The 24157-nt window shown below is 41.2% G+C and overlaps 1 protein-coding gene across 2 annotated transcripts in view; it reads right to left on the reverse strand.

The window, feature by feature from the left end:
• MBD2 (methyl-CpG binding domain protein 2) overlaps nt 1-24157 on the reverse strand; it is a 67796-nt gene that overhangs the window by 34153 nt on the left and 9486 nt on the right. Inside the window, exons 2-3 of one of the 2 annotated variants that reach the window (XM_070779094.1) lie at nt 17447-17606; nt 1471-15482 (exon numbers count right to left, since the gene is read on the reverse strand). In XM_070779094.1, coding sequence (XP_070635195.1) covers nt 15219-15482; nt 17447-17606 — 424 coding nt within the window. In that variant the 3' untranslated portion in view covers nt 1471-15218. Of the gene's footprint in view, nt 1-1470; nt 15483-17446; nt 17607-24157 lie in introns of those variants that run through there. The other variant, XM_070779093.1, reaches the window with a different exon arrangement.

Below are 24157 nucleotides of genomic sequence, written 5' to 3' on the forward strand. Positions count from 1 at the left end.
TTAACCTTCCCTTTTTTATATATATTTTAAAAAAAGGTAATTAGAAAGCTCTAATTCCCACAAACAAAGCTCAATTGAGGAAAATGTAATAAAATATTCTTTATCTTTAATTTTATAACACATTTACTTTTTAAAAAGAAACTTTAAATTGAAGTTTCAGAAAAGCAAGCAACATACTTACGGACTTTTAATCAACCAGTAAAAAAAAAAAAGTAGGATGTAAGATTTTTATTTCTTAATGAAATGAAAATGTGGCACAGAATTTCTATTAAATTTACAGGAAGTACTGTAACATAAGGTGTTGGGGGTGGGGGTGAAGAAAAAGAACAAAATGTGATTTGACTCATTCGGGCTTCCCTGGTGGCCCAGCGGTAAAGAACACGCCTGCAATGCAGGGGACATGAGTCCAAGCCCTGGGTCAGCAAGATTACCTGGAGAAGGAAATAGCAACCGACTCCAGTATTCTTGCCTGGGAAATCCCACGGACAGAGGAATCTGGTGGCCTATAATCCATACGGTCGCAAAGAGTTGGACATGACTTAATGACTAAACAACATCATTCTGATTTGGGCAAAAAAACAGAAAGGGTCAAATATATCCAAAAGCAATATATATTACATTAGGTATTTTTACTATAGAAGTGTACTTGATAAATCATCTACAGGATGTCAATGAACTTTAACTATCTCCAAATAAAAACTTTATCAACTTCCAGACTCCAAAATAGTGTTTCTCAAACTTGAGCATGCATCAGAGTTACCCAGGGGGCTTATGAAAACACAGACTACCCGGTCTCCCTCCTAGAAATGATGATTCAGGAGGCCTGAGGTCGGGCCTGGGAATTTGCATTCCAATTAGGATCCAGGTGATGCCGATGCTGGCCCAGGGACCACACCAGGGCACCACTGCTCTAAAACAAAGGCTGCAAGCCGGAGGCAGGGAGACCAGGTCTAACCCACAGAGGTGTTCTGCTCCAGTTTTTAGTCTCTTGAGTCAATGAAGCTAAGAGCCACAAATAAAATTCACATAAAATCGAGAATTCTAGCTTCTCTTAAAAACTCAAAGATCTAGAAATGGACTGATGTGGCCAAAACAGGCGATGACTGATTAGCAATGGCGGCCACTAGAGGTGTCCAGGGCTGTCGTTTTGCAAAAGGCCTCAGCTCACATGTGTGATACCTGTCTGAGCCCTACAGGTATTGAGTTTGTGACCTCTGCTTAAAGAATATCAGAAATTAATCTGATCATTATTACAGTTATGTTATTTGGGTGCCCTATTCAATGAGTCTGCACTCGCCCCCCCAATCCCACCCCACGCACACTGCTCTTCTGTACATGCTGGGCATGCTGGTCATTCCTTTCTCTCATTCACTTTTCTTCCAACATATGTGCTTACCTTTAAGAGGCACATTCATCTTAAAAAACTCTAACAATACCACTTCCCAGGCATTTCATTTTCTTATCTTTATGTTTTGTTTTTTTTTTTTTAAACTTGATTTACAGGTGTGGAAACTTGGCCAACAGGCTGCAAAATAACTACTTAGGATTCCATCTCTAAAGAGTGTGAGGCCCAGGAATGTGTAGTTTTAAAACTCTCTTGGTAATTCTGTGATGTGCAGAAGGTTTGGATCCCTCTGATTTATGACATCAAGAGCTTTGTAAGACCCTAAGTGAAGCCAACCAACTTGTATCAGTCAGTATTCAGTCCAAAAGACGCTTAACACATAATGGCTTACAAAGAACTCTTCCTGCCACTAATTTGTTATAGGCAGTATCTACCACAAAACAATACCTTGCTTGGTTTTAACGTTTGTGTACTTAAATAAAGAATAATATACTCTGCTGGTATTAGAACAAAGATGGGATCAGTAGACAAAGAAACACAGAGCAACTATTTATATGAACAAACACAGTCGAGCCTGTAAGGTTCTGTTACAAAGAATGACTGGAGGAAGCAGAGACTAGCTTAAACTATTCAAAACTATAAGAGGGAAAAAACTATAAAATCCTGAATCCACACAGACTAGAAGGAAGCCTGAAACATGTAAAACTACTGGTGCTACAATGCTAAGACTAATTTTTTTTTCATTATGTTTGTGATACAATAAAAAATTAATCTATTGGTTAAAAAATGTCACTGTCTGACAATGACAGCTTACTGCCCAGGGGAGCGGAACGAGATTTTTCAAGAGTATGCAGCATTGCTCTTCTGTTGAGCTTATTTATATTTTATTATTTTTTCTCTTTTAAACTGGCCTGAAAGCCCTGAAGAAAGAATTTTTCACTAATTAATTCTTTATTCTACAATAGTAAAGTAGTCGCTCAGTCATGTCCGACTCTTTGCAACCCCATGGACTGTAGGCTACCAGGCTCCTCTGTCCATGGGATTTCCCAGGCAAGAGTACTGGAGTGGGTTGCCATTTCCTTCTCCAGGGGCTCTTCCTGACCCAGATATTCTACAATAGTATCATGTAAAATAACCTGAGAAGCTGGACTAACTGGTTTACCCAGAAACTGTCACAAAAAAAGTAAATTTTATTACCATTCTCTCCTGAGGACTGTCAAAAGAGTCACTGTTAATTCACACCCAGTTGTCTGAGTTTTCCTAAATAACTACCAATCTGCCATGAACCTAGGAGTTATAAAGCAAACATTTTTTTAAACACATGATTATATTTTAATATAAATACAAAACACATTACAAAACATTATAATAGACTGATGGCAATAAAATATGGTATTTCATTTGTACTGCATGACATCCTCAGTCATAAATAAGTTCTTAGAAACCAGTAACACTGGTACACCAAGGGAAATGAAAAAGAAGAACAAAATGAAATAACGCAAGTAACTAGTAAGGATTAAGCATATATGAAGATGACCAAACTGAACAATAACAGAAGCAGAGCGATTTCTTTGTAACACCATATTGCCAAAGATTAAAATCTAACATTTGTAGTTTTAGGAAATATACCCACATAAACACTGGTGGATACAATAATGGTCATTATAGTGGTGGTTATTTTAGCATTCTTTTTGAGACTCTTGCACATGTGTGAGTTCAATACTAAAACATGGTTAATATATCTGTGTATTGCTACATAACAATCTAAAAACGCAAATGTGAATTACTGAATAGAAAGTTGTCTGGAAAATCACAGCAAAATTTTAACCTTACTGTATAAACAGATCAGAAAAGGGACTGCTACTATTTTTTGCCTTTAAAGTACTTTTTTTCAAATCGGACAAGATTAAAGCTATTCGTGTATTTGAAATATTCCCTTTCGATAAAGGAATAAGTGAAACAAAGTTCCTTATATTATAAAACTAAACTGACAGAAACACATATTCTAACAGTTTCTGATCTTTGATATATCTTCTCAGTACACAGGCTAGCACACAAATAAAAGTTCACTGTATTTTATAATAATGTGTATATTAAGTTGTGAAGTTTTCAAATAACTCAAATAATTGTTGACAGTTTATTCTCTCCCCCCTGGGATGAATACAAAAATAAAACTTTCTAAAAATTTTTTAAACTTTTATATCTTTCTAATAAATATCTGAGATGGCTCTTAAAACTTCAAAACACAAATATACAATAAAAATTAATTTTAATCAAGGACAAGGAGAAACAAATTTCCTTTTGAAATGGTTAACAGTGACTGATTCTAGCCTTAACCATCTGATGTGGATCTGAACTTTCTACGGGTGTGGGCAAAAAAAGAAACATTCAATGACGTAGATTTCATACTCAGAAAGGAGGAAGCATACCAATTAAAGAGGAAAACAAAAGCTGGTGTTAAATCTAGAAAAAAAAATAGACATTTAATATCACAACAGATATTAAACAGATTTCAAATGCTTTTTCTTTTTCCAGTGACCTTCCATAAAAGCCAAGAACATATTTAAAGGACAACTCACTGAAGATGACTCTGAAAAGGACTAAAGTAGCGTGGCCTGACTACTGTGTAACCTTTCAATGATTTAATGTGGTTAATCCTAGAAAGGGTTTCTGTGGTAGCTCAGCTGGTAAAGAATCTGCAGGCAATGTGGAGACATGGGTTCAGTCCCTGGGTTGGGAAGATCCCCTGGAGAAGGGAACGGCCACCCACTCCAGTATTCTTGCCTGGAGAATCCCCGTGGACAGAGGAGCCTGGCGGGCTACAGTCCATGGGGTTGCAGAGTCGGACACGACTGAGCGACTAAGCACACAATGCTAGAGAAGAGGAAAACTAAAGCGGTGATGCAGATCACGTGTCTTTAACCTGTACCGTTCAAATACTGTTTCATTGCTACCCTCTAAATTTTTTTGAAAATAGATAAACCCCCACCTACTTCAATTTTTAAAATGGAGAAAAGAAAGAAAACAGGACACTTCCACGTATCATCTTAATTCTGTGGTTTTGCATACCCCAAGAGATATTCATGTCCCAATTTGAGAAGCAAAGACTTTCTTTTTCTAAAGTCGCTTTCCTCATCTGTAAACGAGGTAAATACAGTAACTGCTCTTAAGATTCTTACAAAAATCAAACAAGATACTGCATGTGCGATGCTGCTGCTCAAGCAGCTTTCACTAAGTCAGTTATTGAACAAATACTGAATGCCTACTATCTGCCAGGTACAGACCGTGTGCTGTGTATAGTCATTCACAAATACCAAAATCCTTCAGAGCTTACACTCACAGGGCAGCGAGGAGACAAAACAGTGGTATAGCTTATAGTCATGTTGGCACATAAACTCTGAATAAATAGTAGCTCTCTCTATTATCTGGAGAAGGCAATGGCAACCCACTCCAGTACTCTTGCCTGGAACATCCCATGGACGGAGGAGCCTGGTAGGCTGCAGTCCATGGGGTTGCTAAGAGTTGGACACGACTGAGCGACTTCACTTTCACTTTTCACTTTCATGTATTGGAGAAGGAAATGGCAACCCACTCCAGTGTTCTTGCCTGGAGAATCCCAGGGACGAGGGAGCGTGGTGGGCTGCCATCTATGGGGTCACACAGAGTTGGACACGACTGAAACGACTTAGCAGCAGCAGCAGCAGCATCTTATTGAACATGCTATTGAAATTTAAAACCTTAACCTATTAAGCTTCCCCATAAGGAAAGTCACTTCCTGGTTAATGCAAAGAGGAGCCTGAGCTTTAGGGGGAACCAAGATTATCTTCAAAACCTAATTTTGGATTTGCTCCCGGATATACATGGTAGCCAATGCGTTTCCACAAAAGTCAAAAGCCAACAGAATAAAGTGCTTTACAGTCCTTCAGTTTTTTTATATGATTCACTCAACATAAAATCCACCATTTTATACAATTCAGTGGGTTTTAGTATATTGACATTCAGTGGTTTTTAGTATATTGACAAAGTCGTGCAACTTTGCAAAAAGGTTTTTGCAAAAAGTAAAGAAAATATGTATCTGAGATTTATGATTTTGTAAGGAAAATCCACTTCATGTAATATTGTAAATAAGAGAATACCTTTTTAAGGAGATCAATGGAATATTGAATATGTAGAAGATAATAAAATGGGTGGACTCTACTTTGAGTTCATTAAAAAAGGATGTAGTTAATTGAAGCGGTTTGAAATTCATCACTGAAATCAAGTTTTGAAGAATTTTGTTTGAAAAGTAACTTGGAACTTTAGAAAAGGACTGATGGCTAAAGGCTAATGAGTTTCAAACAGAGCAGCTCTGCTCAAACTAAGGCTTCCACTGCATGGAATTCATCATCTCCTTTACATCTGGGCTGGCCCAAGCTGAGTACACAACCTTAGAATTGTAAGAACAGTCACACAAATCATTTTCTGCAGGGCTTCATTCTCTCATTGACCTAGAGTCTAAAAGTCAGGTAACTCTGCAGGACCTATAAAACTTAAGTGACACTGACAACCACAGACAGAAACTCCAACATCCAAAATAAACGTTGACAAAACCATACCACGGGCAACTATGTCTCTACATCTACTCTCATCATTAGCATAAAGGTCAAGCCCAGAAGCTCTCGGAAGGTCCCGTGCACTCTGATATCTTTGAGGAACTAACTTTTAACAAGCTAAACCTACTCATACTGAACAGACTACTCTCATCAACAAGTCTGTCTGCTAACGTGGCTAAAGTTCTGTTCTCTGTTTGCTTCCTAGAAATCTTTATCCCTCCCATATCTAAACACCTAGCTCAAATTAGCCAAAAAATGGAACAGTGCTGTTAGTTATAATAACTTCTTAGTTATCTTCATTTTTCAGCTGAAGATTTCTGCATATGAGAAAATTAGAAGTTCTCTGGAATGGCCCTTGAACAACGTGGGACTTTGGAGTGTCAACCCTTCACACAAAGAAAGCTTTGATCTGTGGTTTTGCAGCCATGGATTCAACCAACTGCTGACCGCTAGTACTGCAGTTATTTACTATAAAAAAAAAAAATTTGCATATATGTGGATGCGTACAGTTCAAACGTGTTGTTCAAAGGTCAACTTTAGTTACAATGTCTCTTGCTACATCCTACTCCTTCTTTAATTATTCATTAAATGAGCACTGTCCAAGCCACCATCATTCCAGCTTGGGTAAATAGCCTCCTGTTATACCTGGCCCCTGACTTCCACTCCTGCACCTCTATAGTACATTCTCCACACAGCAGCAAAAAAAAAAAAAAATCATATTGCTCCCTACATGAAGTCCACAAGAGCATCCTATACCCTTCCTCATCCTGGTGGGCCAGGTCCAGCGACTAGGTCTGTCTGCTTCCTTGCTCTCACCTAGTACCTCTCTCCCACGCACTGACCTCCAGGCTCCTACCACCTGTCCTCACGTGCTAACCGTATCCTGCCTTAAGGGTTCTGCACTGGCTATTCCCTCTGCTTAGAACACTTTACCCTCTGGTTTTTGTAGAGCTGAATCTTCTCGTTCAGTTCTTGGCCAAAAATCATTCCCTTCTGATCATTTGGCCTAACACAGCCACCAAGTCAGTCTCAACCACTCTTAATTAACTGTGTAGTATTTAATATTTAAATTGTGTTAGTCATCACACTAGAATAATAAGTTCCACAAACACAGAATCTTCCTCTATATTATTTCTAGAATCTGAAATAATGTCTGTGCACACAGAATGTGCTAAAAAAAAATGTTATGGAGTAAATGATGCATAAAAGGTCTGTTACACGTAAGATCTTAAGTTATGCAGCCCTTATTCCTCAATAGTCTCACTGTCAGTCTTAAACGTATGCACGCTATGTTAAGTGGAAGCTACTAAGTCAAGGCGGTCTACAACATCCATGTCAAAGTTACCAGACAGAATCATCTGTACTATATACCTCAAGATTACTAATGGAAAATAACCCCCAGACTTGTTCCATTAATTACTATATAACATGAAGTTATGCTTACAGATACATAGCCAGCCCTACAAAAGTATCCCATGGGAAAATAATCCTCAGATGGTGTTTTTGGCAAAGTCAATTAGAGTGATGTTGTATCATGAAATAATGGGAAATAAAGAGTACAAACAATGTATAACCCAGTAGATGCCAAGATGAGATTAAGACATCAAAACAATCTATGTATGTTGGCAAGAAGCATGCCATACTGCTCTTAGACAGCCATGGTTCAGGAAAAATGTTCATTGTGGATCTGAAAACTTGATCATCTCAGTATAACTTGCTATAACAACTTCTCATCTGTATATTAAAATAACCTAAAATTTAGCAGTGGTTCTAGACAGAGGAGACTGGTATGGAAATTAAAACCTTGGGACAAAATATAAGGTCAATTAATAAGATGTCAACAGATTAAGTAACAGAGATGAGACAGGTAATCACTTGATTGAGTTACACAATTCAACCTGTAAGAATAATATTAACTAGGTGATAAACCAGGTAATATTAACTAGGGGCTTCCATAGGCTCAGTGATAAAAGAATCTGCCTGCCAAGCAGGAGATATGGGTTCGATCCCTGGGTCAGGAAGATCCCCTAGAGAAGGAAATGGCCACCCACTCCAGTATTCTTGCCTGGGAAATCACATGGACAGAGGAGCCTGGTGGGCTATAGTTCATGGGGTCGCAAAGAGTCAGACACGACTGAGTGACTAAATGACAACAAGGAGATAAACGGAGCTAATCAACTTTGGATTCCAAAAACTTTACTGAGAATTCAGCCTGCCCCAAATGGTAAAACTGTTCTCTCAGGAAGCTGAGCAAAGGTGCTTGTTTAAGGAGCCCATACTCCGCTGAGTAGTCCTGTAACACATCAGGCGTGTAGGGGGGCTGAGAACTAAGGCAGGAATAAAGTCAGTTCTTTGGGGGCTCAGAGATCCAAACAAGTCCTACTTGCCTAAGAAAGTGCTTCTAAGTTCATTCATAATACTTATCTGGCAGAGGTACACACACCTCCTTTCTAAAAAATCAGGACAATCATATTCCAAATGTTTGCATACTCTGCTCTAGCAATTATCAAAATGAATCCCATCACACCCCACATCCTATCTTCATAATAACCGAACAGCCAGGCCCCCCAGATCATGCATCATCACGCAGTACTCATCTCTATAATATTCTGTATGTCCACCCTGTAGTTCAGTGGCCCTCAAACCTTTTTGACTTCAACTAAGAGTAGAAATATATACTTTAAATCATGACTCAGTACACACAAGGGTGTATAGATCACAAAAATCACCTAAAATACTTAGCCTTACTAAATGGGATGTGCACTGTTTTCTATCCCATTGTCTCGTATCTTAAAAATGCTAGTCATGGACAAGCGAAACCAAGTGAAAGTCGCTCAGCCGTGTCCGACGCTTTGCCACCCCATGGACTATACAGTCCCTGGAATTCTCCAGGCCAGAATACTGGAGTGGGTAGCCATTCCCTTCTCCAGGGCACCTTCCCCACCCAGGGATCGAACCCAGGTCTCCCACATTGCAGGAGGATTCTTTACCAGCTGAGTTTGAAAACCAACCCCTAACCTTACCCATCACTCCCCCTGCCAGTCCTTGCCCTGTACACTCTTGGGAAGTTGGTCAGCAGAGCGGCTCTCCTATATCCTCAATATTTTCTTTGAACATTCTCTCCAGTTCCTAGACTTCCTTAAACTTGCCATCCCTCAAAGATCCTATGCCCCTAAAGTTCTTCCAGATAGAGGCTTTTCCCCTCTTCCTCTCTGACAACTACACTTCTAAGGCCCAGTAAGTGGTTCTGCTTTCCTCCTTTCTCCCCATTACTTTCTCACATCATTTCTCTATTTTTCCTCCTTCAAAAAGCAGAGCTCCCCTGAAGCTCATAGGGTCTGACTGTATGACTTTCTACCCTCCTCCCTGATTTCTCCTTTACTCACTGAAGACTTTAGTTTCTGTTTCATGTTTTCTTCCCCAACCCAGCTCTTAGTCCTCATTCTTAGAGGCCTCAATACCCACATGGATAATCCACCCAACATCCTGAGTCCTCTGACCTGTTCTACCCAGCCTCACCCACCTAACATTACAGGCACAAGCTTGTCTACTCTGGTAACTATACAGTGTCCAATATCTCAGGCAAGCATCCAACCTTCCAATTTCTACTTCCTGCCCTTATAACTCACTGAGGACTGCCCTCCAGGTTCTTTGAACCCATCAATGTTCCCTGCCCATTGGCTGACTGTTTTCTTACTCTTTAAAACCTCTTCCACGTCCCTCCCCACCTAGTACAGACTCCATGGTCCATCCCTACACTGTCAACGCTCTTAAACTTCTGTGGTTTTCCACTGGTGCAACAGGCCCCATTCTTACCTTTCCACAGTATTTAAAATGGGAAATTCACCAAATCAGCATCCCTTTCATTTACCATCTAGTGATTCTCCTTCCTAGTCAAGAAAATTTACTGAAAGAATTGTCCACCATGAACAATTTTAACTCTCATTCCCTTTCAACCCAATCCAACCTGGCTTCTCTTTCCCCCCAAACCACTGGTATCAAGGTTATTAATGACCTTCCTGCTGCCAAACTCAATGGAAATTTCTGTCTTCCTCCATTCAACGTTTCAGTGGCAATCAATATACCTGACCATTCTCCTTTTTGAAACATTCTCCTCTCCCGTGTCTCTCCTACCTTTCACAATCCACTTTGCTGATTCCTTCTACTCTATTTCAATTTTAATCACTGGATTTTCTCAGAGCTTCATTCTGGATCCTTCTGTCTATAAGCTCCAGGCCCATTACTTGAAAAACTACCTACGTAACTTTCTACCTAATGACTTTCCAGCTCAGACCTCTCAATCAGTATATACATGACATGACAAATCCATTTGGATGTTTAATAAGCATCTCAAACTCTGGCCACTCAAAGTTGAATTCATTGTATTCACCCATATAAATTCTTTCCTAAGGCGATCTCAGTAGATGGCAACCCCATTCACCTAGTCACTCAATCTACCTAAAATCTAAGGGCTCACACTTGAGTACTCTCTTTCACACCCAGTTCATTAGTGAATTCTGTCAATCCCATATTTAGAACAAGACCAGGATCCCTTCACCTCTATTACCACGTATGTCTGCTGCTGCTGCTAAGTCGCTTCAGTCGTGTCCAACTCTGTGCAGCCCCATAGACGGCAGCCCACCAGGCACCCCCATCCCTGGGATTCTCCAGGAAAGAACACTGGAGTGGGTTGCCATTTCCTTCTCCAATGCATGAAAGTGAAAAGTGAAAGTGAAGTCGCTCAGTCATGTGTGACTCTTAGCGACCCCATGGACTGCAGCCTACCAGGGTCCTCGGTCCCTGGGATTTTCCAGGCAAGAGTGCTGGAGTGGGGTGCCATCGCCTTCTCCAGCATGTATGTCTAGACCATCATTATTCCTCACTGTACCATTGTAACAGCTACTCGCTCCTCACTTCTGCTTTTGTCCGTTTCTTTCAACTGAACAAAACCTGTACTTAGGGCGCCCCACACTTAAGTGAGGTGATCCCCTGTAAGGACGTCAAGGCCTAGAAATGCTGGATTCGTCATCTGTGATCTACTCTCTCCCCTTTCCACCCCCAACGTGTCCAACAGAGAGACCAGAAGCCACTCTGTTCCACAAGGCTTAATAAATGATGAAAACAGCACCAGCATCTTTGGAAAAGATTTCAGCTACCTTTCTATCAGCCAGGAATATTTTACGGAAGGAATGGGATCTCTGTCTTCAGTTTAGATGGAAAGATACTAGGAAGGTGGAAGCCAACTTGTAGATGTTACCACAATACCAGGAGCTGGTAATCAGACTGATCCTATCACAGGGCCCTTTAGTTGACAACGGGGTCCCTAGTTCTGAAATAAATCACCCCACTAAGGTGCTACTTCAATAACTGAAAAAATTCCTCATCAGTTAAACAAAGGTCTAATGTGAGCTACAGCAAGTGAGCTGATCCTTAACATTTTTTGCCAAAGCCTTGCTCCCTCTCCTGTTGTAAAACAGTAGTTAACTTTTTCAATTACATTCTCCTTTGAGAAACTGGTAAAGATTCCTTTCTCCTTAGGAAAAAACAATTATACACATTATATTATACACATTTCAAAGGTTCCTGGAGAGCATCCTGAAATGTGGACTCTCAGGTTAGACATCTTCCTGACTCTACTAGCTCCAAGCTGGCCTCTTTCATCTTTTAAAGGAAAAACAACAACAATGATAATGTTCCAGGATCGTGCCTTCTTTTCCAAACGCTGTCCTCTTTGCTCCGTCTCTCATTCAAACTTCGCGAGAGCAGTCTAACCATTTTACGAGGACGGAGGCAGAAATGCACGTATGTATACACGCTCTGGAAGTCCACAGAAGCTCTGAAAGGGTGCACAAACAAACTGGCTGACGGTAATTGCTCTAGGGAAGAGGCTGAGCCTGAGAGACTCGGAGAGGAGGGAGATGCGTCTCACAGAATATCCTTTCCACCATGTGTGCAGGTCGTAATCAAGTAAGATTAAGTGAAAAAATTTACAACTTTTACAATGGCAGGCTACATCTTTGCTCATAATTTCTGGTTTCCCAGGAAGTTTCTGGCATTCTAAATATGACTCCTGGTCCTTCTACCCCTCTGATGCTGGTTATATCTAAGTCATCAGGTAACTTATTTGAAAATCCAGTGAACACTACAAAGTATACTTCTCTATCTGCCCCTACACTGGGCAATGTCAATGTTTCGCAAACCACTATGACAGGAGTTCTCATAGCGCGACCCGGGAATCCCTGGAAGTCTACGAGGTCTTTCAGAGTCCACGAAATAAGAGTATTTTGACTCAGTCTTCCTTACCTACCCTCTCCCCAAACTTGTTCTTCCTGCCCTATTCCCCCCTGACCACTGTCCCAAGGGACTCACCCCAGAACTGAAGTAGGCATCAGCAGTTCCCATGCTCTACAATCATCAGGGACTCATCTACTAACTTGTCTTGATTGAGTCTCACCTCTTTATACCTCCAGGCTACAGTGTTAGTCCAGGCCCTCATTGCTTCTCTAGACTAAACTGCTCTAACTGCTCTTCCTGCTTCCAGACCCCACTTTTCCCAAATGGTACCCATTCTACATCCGACACCCAATCTGATTCCCACCACTACCACCAACTCACTGAAGTTTTCAATGTGCAACGCTACTGCCCCCAAGAAATATTAGCTCTCTTCAAGAATTTGCTATTATTATTTTGCTGAAGATAATTAGAGCAAATCACCTGCTGGATGATTTGATTGAGCACTTGGGACGGGGCCACACAGAATCCAAACTGTGGTCACAGCCACAGGAGTAGACTACACGCACGCTCAGTCGCTCAGTCGTGCCTGACTCTGCAACCCCACGGGCTGTAGCCTGCCAGGATCCTCTGTCTGTGGGACTTCCTAGGCAAGAATACTGGAGTGGGTTGTCATTTCCTTCTCCTGGGGATATTCCTGACCCAGGGATTGAACCTGTGTCTCCTCCTTGGCAGGCAAATTCTTTACCCACTGAACGATCAGGGAAGCCCAGTATACTACCATAAACCAAGGTAATTCATGAGAAGAAATAATGGCAGACTTATACAATTAATTCCTTCAAGGGACCATAATGCTCTTTATTACCAAATACATCCAATTTGTGTGACTAGAGAAATATGATGAAAGAACTGAGTCTTTCCAAGGTATTAGCAGCATTGACAAGTCAGGCTGAAATATAATTTGTTCTATACCAGATCCATATTGTTGAGTGAGCCAGCTGTAAAATATATGTCACATTAACGTTAGGGAAGTTGAATTTTACTAGTTTTGTAGATTTAACTCATAAATGTTTCAGAATTCAGTTTAATATTTACACATCTGAAACATTAAAATAAATTTCTAGCAGGAAAACTAAGCTACTGAAGTTCTTTAAATATATCACGCACTGAGGATCACCATACTCTTCTCTATCCAATCTTAAGACTGTTCTCTAAGTATCTTAAGAAATTAACTTCCTTCTTAAAAGGTTAAGGATCGTTATCTCTTAAAACCTTGAAACATCTCTTTGGAAAAACAAAGCCTGCATAAACACCTAAACAGTATTTAGATTTTAAAGCAAAAATCATTTTTAAGAGGCACACTCCAGAACCATGCAGTCCAATATGGTAACCACTAGGCACATGTGGCTATTTAAACTTAATTAAATAAAACTACAAGTTCAGTTAGTCAACCACACTAGGCACCTTTCAAGCACTCAGCAGCCACGTGTGGCTGGTGGCCGAAACAGCTCCATCGTCACAGAAACCGCCACCGACAGTGCCGCCTCCTCGACCCCACCCTTGAGTGAGCTCCGAGGAAGCCACTCAGGACTTCAAAACACCAGCTCGAGGCTGATGACTTCCAAATCACTCTCTAGTCTTCTTCCATTAGCCAAAGGGACTATGTTCAGTAACAAACTGGTTATTTTAATTTGACTTTATCAACTAAAGAGATGGAAGCAGGGGCTAGAAATAATTATGAGAGTGGCAAGAAAATCAATAAGGTACAATGTAATCTAGAATGGAACAGATTTCCAGAGTGAGTCTGAGACTGAGTTTGAGACAAACAGGAAGAGGTACTGCAAAAGCCTTAGTAAATACCAACTGAAAGACAATCTCCACTCTACTGTACCCACCAATCCTAGAAGAATTAAAAAGCATTTTTAAAGTTCTTCAAAAGGTATCTTTCCAAACGTACTTGAAGATATTCACTCAGTAAATTCCCCTCTGATACAAAAGATATACTAAAATCAATATACCAGTCAATATAAACTATAATTTATACTGTTTATAATTGTATTGCTTATAATTCAAAGTTTATATTGTTCTTTACATTTCTCATTTTTTCAATATAGAGTCTTTAAAAAATATCCCATTCCGGAGTATGTAGCTGAAGAAAATAAAAGCACTAATTTGAAAAGATACATGCACCTCAATGGTCACAGCAGCATTATTTACAGTAAGCAAGACACGGGAGCAACCTAAGTGTCTATCAACAGATAAATGGAGAAAGAAGATCTGATATATAAATGTACACATAGATAGACACACACACCATACACACCACACACCCTCCAGAATACTACGCAGCCACAAAAAAAAAAAAATTAAAAAAAAAAGAATGAAATTTTGGCACTGCAACAATATAGATGTATCTGGAGGGCATTATGCTAAGTTAAAGAAGTGAGACAAACAAAAACTGTTCCACATATCATTTATATGTGGAATCTAAAAAATAAAACTAGTGAATATTAAAAAATATTAATGTAATTAATGAACTTCAGCCAGTTTCACAATCTGACTTCAAAGCCAAACTCTACCTCAGATTCCTGTTTAAATCTCTTTTAATCTCTGTATCTCTCAACTTTCTCTATACTGCATTATTACTTTAGAAAGACCTGGCATAGTTACTATTAATTACCCACAAATATGTTTTCTGCTTTATAGAGATATTTAATGTTGGTGTTACTCCAAAAGGGAACTTACTTAGAAAAAAAGGAAAAACTCCATTTTCTGTCTTAATTAAAATAAAATCAGATGCAAAAATAAGATCAGGGCCCCAAAATTCAGACAGAGCACTTTCCGAAAACGATAACAAAAGGCATTTCCAAAATCCGTATGGTGTATTAATTGATTCAATCAACATTTATGGCCACTATAAACTTCTGGAATGATGTGAAAAATAAACATTCAGCAAACATTCATTAAGTACCTACCGTGTGCCAGGCTTTGGATTATGTATATACACCAAAACAAAGCAACACGAGACACGGGCCTCGCCCTCGCGGAGCTCACAGTCTAGCTGCCGCAGACCGACAGCCAAGGCCTCGTGGCCAAGCACCAGGAGGCCTACGGGAGGAGGGCCTGGCTCCGGGCGAGGGTGCAGGGCAGGCTTCACAGAGACGGAGACAATGGAGCTGGGCCTTGGATGAGGAGCAGGTCACCAGATGGAGGGGAAGGGGGGAAGCACATTCCAAGCAGAGGAAACAGCACATGAGCAAGCAGAGTCTTGAAAGCACATGCCACGGTGCAGGATGACGAGCAGTCCAGCGCAGCTAGAGCGGAAAGGTGCACACAAACTAGAGATGAATTAGTTTTAGGTTTGTAGTGAACCATACCTAGCAGGAGGTGTATCTTCATATTACACTGAGCGTAGCTCAACTGTGATTCTGCTAACAACGGGGTGCTTTGGAAGCATTCCGTTCATTTCATAAATATTTTAGCCCCTTCAAAAGATGTCCAGGACTGTTTAGAGCTTTAAAGGGGCAGTTTCAGAAAAATATATCTTAATTTTCCTCTTATATTTAAAAAGCAAAATAAACCCAGAATCAAGGTTTTCTTAAGCTGAAATCACACAGCTTCACCCCTAGTTACACTAGTGACCTAGTTACTAATGACCCTAGTTGCACTCAAGGTCCTAACTTGAGCACCCTCTACTCCTACCACTACCCTGAACACCTTCAGAACCATCGACACCATAGTTAGGTGGGCAACTCAGAGGCAATTCAAAGCATCCCTTTCCAGCTCTGCCTCTCTAAACGAGGGACCTGCCAACACCACTTTGGAAACCGGGCCAGGTAACTAACACAGTACGTGAGGACAAGTGCATTCTCACCTCCACACGATGCTCTTGGAAATCAAGCTGTTGTTTAAAAAAACAAAAAACTATTAAGCTAAATTCTGAAAAAAAGAGGGATATAAAGCAGAGACCCCATATTCTCCAGAAAAAGTAAAAGGCGAGGAGGGAGGCTGGGTCAGAAAGTTTCCCATCCGGGCCACCAGGCGACACTGTTCACTGAGGCAGCTTGGTGCTTAGGAAGCTATAACGGGAAAAGGAAAAGAACACGCTAGGTGACTTCACGGAAACTCCTGTTTACTGCTCACATCAACGCTAAGGGAAAGCTTTTATGATCCTAAGTTTACAGATGAGAAACCTGAGGCCATCAGAGGTTAATCAAGGTGCCAGTGACTGTGAGCGAGGAAGAGGCAGAGCCAGAGCATGAGCGCATGACTGCCTGGACCCACGGCCCGCCCTGCGACACGTGGGCTCCCGGTCCTCAAGCGAACACAGCGCTCCCAGGGGGCACGCACGCCCACACCAGTCACATCCTAGAAAGAAAGTCCTTCCTTTTCCCTCCACCGCTTTCACGGCCAGTGTGAGACAATCGTGTGGTAACACACGTAACACGTTTCTCTGAAATTTAGAGGAAAAAAAACTGGGTGGGGGGAGGGTATAAGATTAGTTCTTTGGGGAACAGGGGGAGGTGGGCACTTTCTTTGTAAAGATATTGGGGGCTTTAATAAAAACTGGGTGGGGGGAGGTTATAAGATTAGTTCTTTGGGGAACAGGGGGAGGTGGGCACTTTCTTTGTAAAGATATTGGGGGCTTTAATACAATTAAATTAGCATAATTCAAATGCTACTCATGTAAATTCTTATATATCATCAACTAAGCAACTCACTAAGGGTAAAAGCTAATGGAAAAATCTCCAATCACAGTATTAGAATGTGAATATTACTCCTAAAGGAATATTATTCTTCAATACCATCGAAAAGTCAAAATAAAAACTGTTCTTTCTCAAATCCTAATCCTGAAAATTAACAGGGACATATAAATAAACTATGTGGTAAGGGTACTTGCACCACAATAAAATTTTGCCTCTTTATGGGCAACACGAACTATTTTAACGGGGGGCAAAAAGGAGACAATATCAACAGAGAATTTTTTGTCAACAGTCCCAATGGGTCCAGAGTATGATATACATTGGCCTAGGGAGATACTGAAATGTTGTTTTCAACATCATTACTTAGGCTCTCTCTCTTTGTAAGCCAACTACCAGAAAATTAATCAGACTTATTAAGTTAAATTGTTTTGCAGGGGGGAGAAGGAAGGGGAAAAAAAAAAAAAAAAAGCAAAAAACAAAACTGGGGCATTCAGACAACCAAAACTCCAGTGCACAGAACAACGCAAGAGACTCTGGGGAGAGCTTCTGAAACAGCACCCATCTGATTAACCCACCTTATTCTGATTGAGAGGATCATTCCGCAGTCTCTGTTTGTTCTTCTGTAATTTACTAGGCATCATCTTTCCAGTTCTGAAGTCAAAACTGCTGAGGTCAACAGTATTTCCCAGATACCTTGCCAACTGAGGTTTGCTTCTGAACTTCTTACCACTCGGACTAGAAGAAAGATAACATTAATTGTACAAAAGGCAACAACATATACCCCAGATCACTACCTAAACCTTTTCTTCATGCCTGCCTTTCTGCTCCCAATTAGTATCACATCATGGCTTTACAATGTTTATTTTTTTCCAAAGAAATATTAAAAGTTTTAAAGGAACATCTTAACTTCCTAAAGAAAGAGACAGTGAGTCTGCCACCTACCATCCCACCCCTAGACATACTGCTGGAACACACAGCAGATGTGAATACTGGTTATCCTGCTGGCCACTCACCCAGCAGCCACTGACAGAACGCCAACCCAAAGAGCATGCAGAGCACACACTGCAAATGGCTCCTATTTCACCCATTTTCCAGACTGATTTTTGAAATGCTTTTTTTCCTGTATTACATGTACACAATGCCAAGAGTAACTAGAAAGAACTTCAAAACAAATTGTTCTGATGTCAACAATTCCTGTTAAAAGCACACTTAGGGACTTCCCTGGTGGTCCAGCGGTTAAAACTCCATGCTTCCACCGCACGGGAAGGTTCCATCCCTGGTAGAGGACCCAAGATCCCACAAGCCATGGAGCACAGCCAAACACACACACACCACACACACACCACACACACACACATACCACCTGTAATCCATATAACCTTTGGGCTACCGATTTGAACTCAAAGCACAACAGGAAAAAAAAAAACTGAATTCTGACAATAATAAATGCTCCCTAATGTTACTAAAAGGAGAAAAACTAAGGTAAATATTTGCTAATGTGTTTGTATGATGCTGACATGACTTTTGTTAGCCTAACTCCTATCTGAGAGAAGTGTATCAAGAATAACTTACTTTTTGTAAGAAAAACTGTCAAAGCTGGAATATTACAAAAGTGCCAGAATTATACAGAGGCTTGAACTAAACGAATCTTTCCTAAAACAAAAACAAAAAAATTTCCCATGTGGCACTGAACTGTAAGAAAAAATTCAGAGGAAGAACGCCCCAAAGTCTTATCTAATAAACTGTCTGAACCAAAATGTGCTAGAATAAACTTCAGTGAGCTATGGCACCAGAAGAGAATTGTGAGAATTCTAGAAAACCTTTCAAAAAAGCCAACATGTCATATTGAGAACTTAACCTTGCTCCAACTGACCACAATAAAAGAAAAATAATTCAATCCAGAGACAAAAGAGAAAAGGCTGGAAAACCAAGCAATTTACATTTCCCTGGAATAGCAAAAACTTCTCTCGGGGTCACGTCGGAAGCAACACACCCCAGTCTGCCACACACTCCACCAGCCACCACAGACCTCAAGACAGCTGAAGATCGTATCAACGTTCTTTTTCCACAATCACATGACGTGGCTATTCCTGAAACACAATTCAAGGTATAGAATTCAGCCCACAGATGAAGATAACAACCAGTTAAGACCAGTACGTAACAGAATAGAAGGAAGCAAGGAGCAACTAGAACACAGCAGAGGAGAGAATACACAGTTATGTGTAAATGAACTTCAACTCCCATTCTGGGCCAGATCTCCAGACATGGTCAGGATCACGGAATAAAAGAGCACACAACCGTCAATACTGTCTAAATATGAATCACCTCTGGCCACTGCAAACTTCACCCCCAAACCTGATCCTCTGGAGCATTATCTGTCGCAGCATCACTGTCTACCCAGCAATTCATCTTTCGGCTATAAGACCACAAACAGTGTTCAGGGCGCCATCCCTCAGCCCACATGGCCAGTACCAAGTTCTAAATATTCAGAGACTCTTCAATGCTGGCACAACAGATTGGCCTTCTTGGTAAAACATCAAAAGCCTTCCAACTGATCAAGTACTTTTTCCTGACTTTTTCCTACCAGACGTCAAGACACCCACATTCTAAACTCAACAACACCAAAAATATGCCATGTACCTTTGACTTCCAGCTATGTCTTTCCAGGAGGAAGGGTGAACATAAGCAATATTCTGCCTATCATAAAACTATTAAATCCTCCAGGCCCAGGTAGAATGTCACTGCAACTGTGAAGTTATCTGTGATTCTGCAAGCCCAGTTAGAAATAATTCTACTATCCCTCAATTCTACTTTATTACAATCTACACATTTCCTTGATTAGTCAAACAACCCAAAATTACTATGTCCCTTATTAAAACTCTCAAACAAAACTTATATAGGCTAGTATTAAAGTAACTTCTGAGAGCAAAAATGGTGAAACAGGAGAGTGAAAAAGCTGGCTTGAAACACAATGTTCAAAACACTAAAACACTAAGATAGATGGTATCAGTCCCATCACTTCATAGCAAACAGAAGGAGAAAGAGTGGAAGCAGAGACATTTTATTCCCTTGGGCTAAAAAAAAAAAAAAAATCAATGCATACAATGACTGCAGCCATGAAATTAAAAGATGCGTGCTCCTTGGAAGGAAAGCTATGACCAACCTAGACAGCATATTAAAAAGCAGAGACATCACTTTGCCAACAAAGGTCCATGTGGTCAAAGCTATGATTTTTCCAGTAGTCATGTACAGATGTGAGAGTTGGACCATAAAGAAAGCTGAGTGCCAAAGAACTCAAGCTTTCAAACTGTAGTGCTAGAGAAGACTCTGGAGAGTCTCTTTGGACAGGAAGGAGATCAAACCAGTCAATCCTAAAGGAAATCAACCCCGAATAGTCACTGGAAGAACTGATGCTGAAGCTGAAGCTCCAAAGGGCCACCTGATGTGAAAAACAGACTCACTGGAAAAGACCCTGCTGCTGGGAAAGACTGAATGCAAAAGAAGAGGGAGGCAGAGGATGACATAGTTAGATAGCATCACCGACTCCATGGATATGACTTTGAGCAAACTCAGGGGAAGAGCGGAGGACACCGCCTGGCATGCGGCAGTCCATGAGGTTGCGAAGAGTTGGACACGACTCAGTGACTGAACAATATCAGATGAATAGTTAAGAACATGGTTTTGTTTCGCAGACACAATGGGAACAGAAAAGTCTATGCTTATTTAAAACATTAATATATTGCCTGGAATTTAAAATACTGAACTGGAAAATTTTCTCATGGTTAATTTGACACTACGTAACAAAGGAAATACTACTAAAAAAAAAACTTCCAAGTTAAGTGAAAAACTGGTAAAGAGCACCCTGTTAATATGTCACTTTAATATAATTACAATTAATTTTAATTAAGCTGTAACAGCCACACAGTCGTATAACCAGATACTCCAGCTACTGGTAAACAAGATTCTGCTAAACAACTTGACGTACACAGAGGCATGTGTGCTGCACGGCTGTAAGCACTGGCCTCACACACTGCTGTCTTCAGAACACGGTACAGGCTGTTTTCCTGCCTGTAACTACCAGAGCTTGTGCTCGAGGCTTTAAGGAGAGTCAACCTGGCTGCCCCAGCGGATTTCAAGACCAGGGACCTTCCTCTGCAGGAGACGAAGGCAAGCCTAGTAGAAAGGCAAGGCCCATGGGAGCTTAAGGTGAAGCAGAAATTCTGTCCGTCAGGTAGGGGCCGTCTTCACAGCAGCAAAACGACTCTGGAAGTGGCCGAGGAAGTCAGGGCTAGATAAACAAAATGACTGTGGGTCGCTGGAGTGACTAAGTCATCATCTGCCTGCTCTCCAAGATGGCTGCTGTCAGCTAACAGTCAGACACCCCACGACTTAACGTGACTAAGCTTTTATTCTAAAAGCATCAAACTGCAACTCAGGGAAATTACTTTTTTTTTAACTCTAGTAGACTAGTGAAGGATATTAGTCATTTTCAGTTTTCTCTGCCCAAAGCGATTACTTCTAGTCCCAGTAATGAAATACTAGTATTTCACTTTCAACCACAAAAAAATTCCCTACCAACTGCCCCCTTGATCTGCCTATCCTGAACCGACCTGTGATCTCACCTTTACTTGTCCTCCCCACTAAATACCCTGAAGAAAAGTAATTATTAATGAAAATTGAAAGCATGAGTTACATTTTTCCAGTTCATATAAGAACATTCCATCACTAGAATTATGTCTTTGCTTGTTTTCATTTTGATTAAGCTGTTTAAAGCAAGTTTTTTTTTTAACTTTTTCTGTTTTTTACTGAAGTACAGTTGATTTAAAGCACTTCTTAAACCTAATTCTACCTGAGACGTTTCCAACTATAGATTATCAAAAAAAAGAAATTTTATTTGGCATCTGACTTTCAAATCTAAAAAAACTTTACTGGGATCTCAGAAAGACTTAAATAACAGCCACCTTAACTAAACAGTATTCCCAAACTTCCCCGGTGGCGCGGCGGGTAAGAATCCGCCTGCCAATGCAGGGGACACAGGTTTGATCCTGGTTCGGGAGGATTCCACACGCGGTGGACTAATCCTGTGCACTTGAACTTCTGAGCCTGTGCTCCTGGGCCTGGGGGCTGCGATTAGGGCCCATGCACCTCAAGCCTACCCTCTGCAACGGAGCAGCTGCCAATGCTGCAAGCAGGGAAAGCCTGTAGGCAACCATGAAGACCCAGCACAACCAAACTTAATTTTTTTTTTAAAGAATACATTAAAAAAAAAAAAGCTCAGTAGTACTCCCATGATGTCAGTCTACCAACTCATCCACATCACCTTAGACGACTGCCGGTCTATGATTTGAGAATTAACACTTCTGAAGACCCACTTCGGGCACGTGAAACTGCGCTCTGAAAATGAGTGGCAGACCAGAACACGTGTTTTCATGTTACTCTGGAACACGGATAACCATGATGCTTCAGTGAAACCATTGTGAGGAGCCCAGAGGTCTGAGCAAACACAGTATCTCTTCAAACCAGTCCGCACCAGGATGACCTGTGGGGACGGCGGCAACCAGAGCCGAGGAAGACGGACTGGCCTGAGACAGCAAAGGACGCTGTGGATGGTCACGCAGTTAGGTCGGGGCTCAAGACCAAGATCCAAGGCTCGCCACTCTCCAGTAACTTCAGGAAGGGCTTTTCGGAGGATAAGAAGAATCCTATAAGCCACAGCAATGGAAAAGGCTGAGAATAAAGAAATAATCAACTTTCTATGTTTTTTAATCCCTTTAAGTATTCAAGTTTACGTGTTACTTACAAAAGTGTAAGTATTGAAAGAAAGATTTCTCTAACTTGAAACAACAATCGTCTCCAGAAGTCAAATTTTAGCTAATACTAAAACTCTGAAATTAAAATGATCTTTTTGTACCTCGGCACAATCAGAAAACTGCCAAACCAATTAATTTGAAAATATATATACCATTTTTTCCCCAAAAACCACATGACACACACACAGGAAAATCTATCTAAAGTCAGCCCCCAGCCCCCCCTCGACTCCTTTCCTCCCAAACTTTAGGGGTAGGTCTTTCCTAAAATCAACCGTCCTCAGCCCGACTCTACAGTCTGCCCCAGGCAGAAGTTACCTACTTAGTATCCTACTTATCATCTCCTATCTCTGATCAATTACAAAATCCAATTCCTTCGTAATCACCTTTGAATCCATCCTTCCTCTTCCATTTCCACTGCTGCTGCTGCTGCTGCTAAGGCACTTCAGTTGTGTCCGACCCCACAGACGGCAGCCCACCAGGCTCCCCCATCCCTGGGATTCTCCAGGCAAGAACATTGGAGTGGCTTGCCATTTCCTTCTCCATTTCCACTGCCACTGCCTAAATCAAGTCTTCCTCACCTCAAATCTCAACCACTACAATAGGCTGATTTTCTACTCACTGGTCTCTCTGCCTCCTAAACCTTCCAGATTGCTCTTCCTCAAATACCACCATCACCCCAGGTCCAGTTTAAAAGCCTTCAACGGACTTCAACCCAATAGCAAAAGGGAGCCAAACATCTCAGCCCTGCATCTGAGATTCTTTTTCATTTAATCTTCTCCTAACCTTTCAACCCTACTCTGCACTTCTCTTACCCAGTGACTTTTGCCCCTGCCACACTGGTTTATTCAAGTCTGTGCTGAACCAACAGGCTGAATGATCTCGCTCTTCAGCCCTATACAAACCACGTCTTTCGCCTGGTCCAGCATTCACGTCGCCACCCCGAATTCCCAAGAGTCCAGAAACACTAATCCACCTCACTGTTGTTTAGTGGCTGAGTGGTGTCAGACTCTTTTGCAACCCCATGGACTGCAGTCCACCAGGCTCCTCTGCCAATGGGCCTAGGCAAGAATACCAGAGGGGGTTGCCATGTCCTTCTCCAGGGGATCTTCCTGACCCTGGGACTGAACTCTGTCTCATGCACTGGCAAGCGGATTCTTTACCACTGAGCCACCAGGGAAGCCCAGTCCATCCTATGCCTCCTCCATAACACCTTAATAGAACAAAGTATGAACAACAGCAATTACGTAAATAATCATGAATTGCCTGCTGGCATCTCTTGTATTCTAGTTTGAAATACTGAGCTCTGTATAGCTGTAAAACTTCTACAAGTTAAAATTCTATCTTCACAAATAGCATATTGCTGCTGCTGCTAAGTCGCTTCAGTCGTGTCTCACTCTGTGCGACCCCACAGACAGCAGCCCACCAGGCTCCCCCGTCCCTGGGATTCTCCAGGCAAGAACACTGGAGCGGGTTGCC

This window comes from Bos indicus, chromosome 24 (assembly GCF_029378745.1).
Source record: "Bos indicus isolate NIAB-ARS_2022 breed Sahiwal x Tharparkar chromosome 24, NIAB-ARS_B.indTharparkar_mat_pri_1.0, whole genome shotgun sequence".
NCBI classification, from domain to species: domain Eukaryota; kingdom Metazoa; phylum Chordata; class Mammalia; order Artiodactyla; family Bovidae; genus Bos; species Bos indicus.